General features: G+C 39.9%; 1 protein-coding gene across 1 annotated transcript; it reads left to right on the top strand.

Annotated features, from left to right (window-relative positions):
* Positions 1-329: 329 nt before the first annotated feature.
* On the top strand, positions 330-2694 carry LOC146639839 (uncharacterized). The gene is made up of 6 exons (XM_085355768.1): positions 330-525; positions 1316-1406; positions 1863-2137; positions 2242-2300; positions 2428-2467; positions 2570-2694. The coding sequence occupies exons 1-6, from the start codon at positions 330-332 to the stop codon at positions 2692-2694; spliced, it is 786 nt and encodes a 261-aa protein (XP_085211894.1).
* Positions 2695-3839: the final 1145 nt, after the last annotated feature.

The raw sequence follows: 3839 nt of genomic DNA, 5'->3' as shown, positions 1-3839 counted from the left end.
CACACACACACACACACACACACACACACACACACACACACACACACACACACACACTCTACATACAAATGTGGACAGAACAGTAGACGACACAGACCCCACATAGTAGTAGTAATAATAAATAATGATAATAACTGCTCTCGGACCCCTGAGTCCTCCAGAGCCGGTCCGTGGCATTAAGATATATGCTATATGAATTTTGACAATATGATGCGGTGTTTATAAAGGGACTGAGAAGGAAAGGTAAATTTCGAGCAAATTTCATTAAAAAAAAACAAAACAGATCTACGCTCACACCTTTGCGCGTGCGCACACGAAGTGCTGCTCTTATGGAACGCGCGTGCGTCATATTCGATTTGTGCATGTGTCTGTTTGTAACGTCGCTGAAAAAGCTGCGGTTTGAAATTTTTCTTCTGCACCTAAATTTTCTGGTTCAGATGAGTTCAGTGAGAAGCGCTAAACGTCCAAATTTACGGAAAAGCACACTTAGCGATTCAGTTTCTTCAACTTTCGTTTTAAGTGAAGGTAAGTGCAATCTTTAGACTAAAAATCAGCAAGTACAAAAACAGAGTATGTTTTGGCTTCACATCTTACTTTTAATATATGTGTTTCAAATCTGAACATTTTAAAAATGATATCCAGTTGATTATGTCAGAAAGCACTTTTTAGTACTGTAAAGGTGATTTTACTGCTTACCTGTTAGACGCAGTTTGTCTGATAAAAATTGATTTCCTTTTGTATATTAACTATAAAAACAAAGAGTTTTTAATTCTTAAAGACCCTTTTATACGATTTTAGGCCAAATTCTATATTAACTATAATAAATAAATATCTATCTATCTATCTATAAACAATGAGTTTTTAGTTCTAGTGTGAATGTCTCTAAAGACTTTGACAGGATTTTGGGCCAAATTCATTTAGTTGCTTTGAGTCTTTCTTTACTGCTGTGGTGATTTCCTCTTTTTCTGAATTTTAACAGCTACATTGTGAACAAACAAACTGACATGTGAAAGAGATTTTTTTGCAAGAAAATGTTGTGATCTGTTGCTATGATATAAATCATAACAATATCACGCTTTGTTTTTGAAGACACTGGGAAAATAAAATTCTGTATTAAGAGCGGATTTCATAAATGGGTGTGATTCAAATATTATTCTGTTCATTAAAAAGAACAAGCTGGCACCGTGAAGTTTATATCTAAGAGAATCTGCACTGATTTGCTTCTGATGGAAACATGCTCAAATCATAGTTATGAAGTCTGATAAGCTTTGTGTTAGAGACTCACTTAACCCCATGTTTCCCTTTCATTTTACAGCCATGTTGAGAAGAAGCCAAAGACTTCAGTCTAATGGCTATTACGGCAGCCAAGGAGAGCCGTTAATCTCCTACAAGGGGACTTTACACAGGTTAGTGCTGGTCTACATGTTCTTTGTTGTCATCCACTGACATAAATGGTAAATGGTAAATGGCCTGTATTTATATAGCGCTTTACTAGTCCCTAAGGACCCCAAAGTGCTTTACATATCCAGTCATCCACCCATTCACACACTGGTGATGGCAGCTACATTGTAGCCACAGCCACCCTGAGGCGCACTGACAGAGGCGAGGCTGCCGGACACTGGCGCCACCGGGCCCTCTGACCACCACCAGTAGGCAACGGGTGAAGTGTTTTGCCCAAGGACACAACGACCGAGACTGTCCAAGCCGGGGCTCGAACCGGCAACCTTCCGATTACAAGGCGAACTCCCAACTCTTGAGCCACGATCGACATAGATGCATGTTTTGTAATCATAATCCATTTGTTCCTCCATGTACATTTTTTCTTACATGATTTTGTTTTTTCTATTCTGAATTTTTAAAAGGCGACAGCCCCGTCCAGTCCCTGACAATAACGACCAAGACACAGTTGAATACAACACTGATGACTGTGACACTGTGGACTACAACTACGATGACTGTGACACTGTGGACTACAACTATGATGACTGTGACACTGTGGACTACAACTATGATGACCGTGACACTGTGGACTACACCACTGATGATTTTATTGACTACAGTAGTGGCAGCAGCAGAGGTCTCTTTAGAGCCATCAAGGCATTGGGACTTTTGGTCCTCATGCTGGCCTTGTGTTTTGGTAAATGATCTCCTTCCACAAACAATTACAGTCTTTCTAGTACTATGTGCTTTTCTTCTGGATTAAGCTTCTCTTCTTATTCTGTGTTTCTCTTCATACACCAGGATTGATTTTCAGTATTAGAGGGCTGAAAATGGACTTTTCCACCCCGTTCATGAGTGAGGTATGAAAAACATATGAGGCTCATAATATGAAATGTACTTTTTTGCTGAAAATTTATTTAGATAATGCCAGTTTAATATTGTCATAAAGCTGTTACGTAAACGTAAATGGTCTCTTCTCAATTGTAGTACTCGGTGGACAGGCAGGTACAAGACATTCAAGATACCCGTGAGTACACTCTACCATTAGACACATGCACATAGACTTTTCTTACTTTGCTATCTGTATATCCTCCCTCATAATAATCACCATCTTTTTTTTGTCTCTCAGGACCACAGTGTAGATTTCATCCGCTACATCACGCTGCATCTACTGAACAAGTGGGGCAATTGCGAGGATTCGTGTCTACGCAGCTTTCGAGTTCAAAGAAAGCTGGCACAACCAAATTCCCATGAAACCATCTTTAAAAGAAAAGAGAGGAAAAATGTGAAAGTGAATCAGGCTGCAACACATATTTAAATATTGTATGAGGGAAAAAATGTCAATTTAACCCATTTTTTTCCTCAAGCGAATGTCCATCCTACCAGGTAAGACATGTCTGATTAAGATGTTTGCAGTCTGATTCACCTCACCCCCAACCAGCCGTGGCAGAGGGCTTGCCCCTCCCTGAGTCTGGCTCTGCCAGAGGTTTCTTCCTGTTAAAAGGGAGTTTTTCCTCTCCACTGTTGCCAAGTGCTTGCTCAAAGGGGATCATCTGATTGTTGGGGTTTTTCTTCTCTTATATTGTAGGGTTTTTACTCTACATATACAGTGCTTAACAAATTTATTACATCACCTGTCATAGAAATAAGAACACCCCAAATTCTTACATTAGGTGATGTTCAACTAACTTTGTTAAGCGCTGTGTTATTGTGAATTGGCCCTCAAATGGAACTCATTTGGACTGAATTAAATTTCTTGTAAAACATAAAAATTCTCTAAATTGTCTCCACTGGAAATTTAGAGATATTTTTAAAACAACACGAATAAAATTTTAAGAAGAAGAAATTTTTCATGTCTTTTGGTATTCTTAATTGTCAGTGTATATTAAACAAGCGTGATAAGGCCGGGGTCTTTCTGTGTGGAGTTTGCATGTTCTCCCCGTGTCTGCGTGGGTTCCCTCCGGGTACTCCGGCTTCCTCCCACCGTCCAAAGACATGCAGTTTGTGGGGATAGGTTAATTGGATAATCCAAATTGCCACTAGGTGTGAATGTGCGAGTGAATGTGAGTATGAATGGTTGTCTGTCCTTGTGTGTTAGCCCTGCGACAGACTGGCGACATGTCCAGGGTGTACCCCGCCCCTCGCCCCATGACAGCTGGGATTGGCTCCAGTACCCCCCACGACCCTGAAAGGGATAAGCGGTAGCAAATGGATGGATGGATGAATTTTGCAGATTTCACTGGAAATTTTTATTTAATAACCCCAAATTTGGACTTATTGATAACAGAAACAAGCTTCTACACTCATTTAGTTCTGTTAATTTCAAAACAAAGCTTCTTTTCCTTTTTCTTGACTAATGGTGTCACCTCCTGTAAGTTGGCATGACTTTTGAGTCATAT

This window comes from Diplotaxodon limnothrissa, linkage group LG1, assembly GCF_057381915.1.
Source record: "Diplotaxodon limnothrissa isolate DT_005_m linkage group LG1, D_limnothrissa_male_GT1.1, whole genome shotgun sequence".
NCBI lineage: Eukaryota > Metazoa > Chordata > Actinopteri > Cichliformes > Cichlidae > Diplotaxodon > Diplotaxodon limnothrissa.
Note: the sequence above shows the minus strand (reverse complement) of the source record. Positions and strands in the feature narration are given on the sequence as shown.

Coding starts and splice junctions, on each gene's coding strand:
- LOC146639839 (XM_085355768.1), top strand. CDS start 330: ATGGAACGCGCGTGCGTCATATTCGATTTGTGCATGTGTCTGTTTGTA. Junction 1,407..1,862: donor TACAAGGGGACTTTACACAG/GTTAGTGCTGGT, acceptor AATTTTTAAAAG/GCGACAGCCCCGTCCAGTCC. Junction 2,301..2,427: donor CCACCCCGTTCATGAGTGAG/GTATGAAAAACA, acceptor TCTCAATTGTAG/TACTCGGTGGACAGGCAGGT.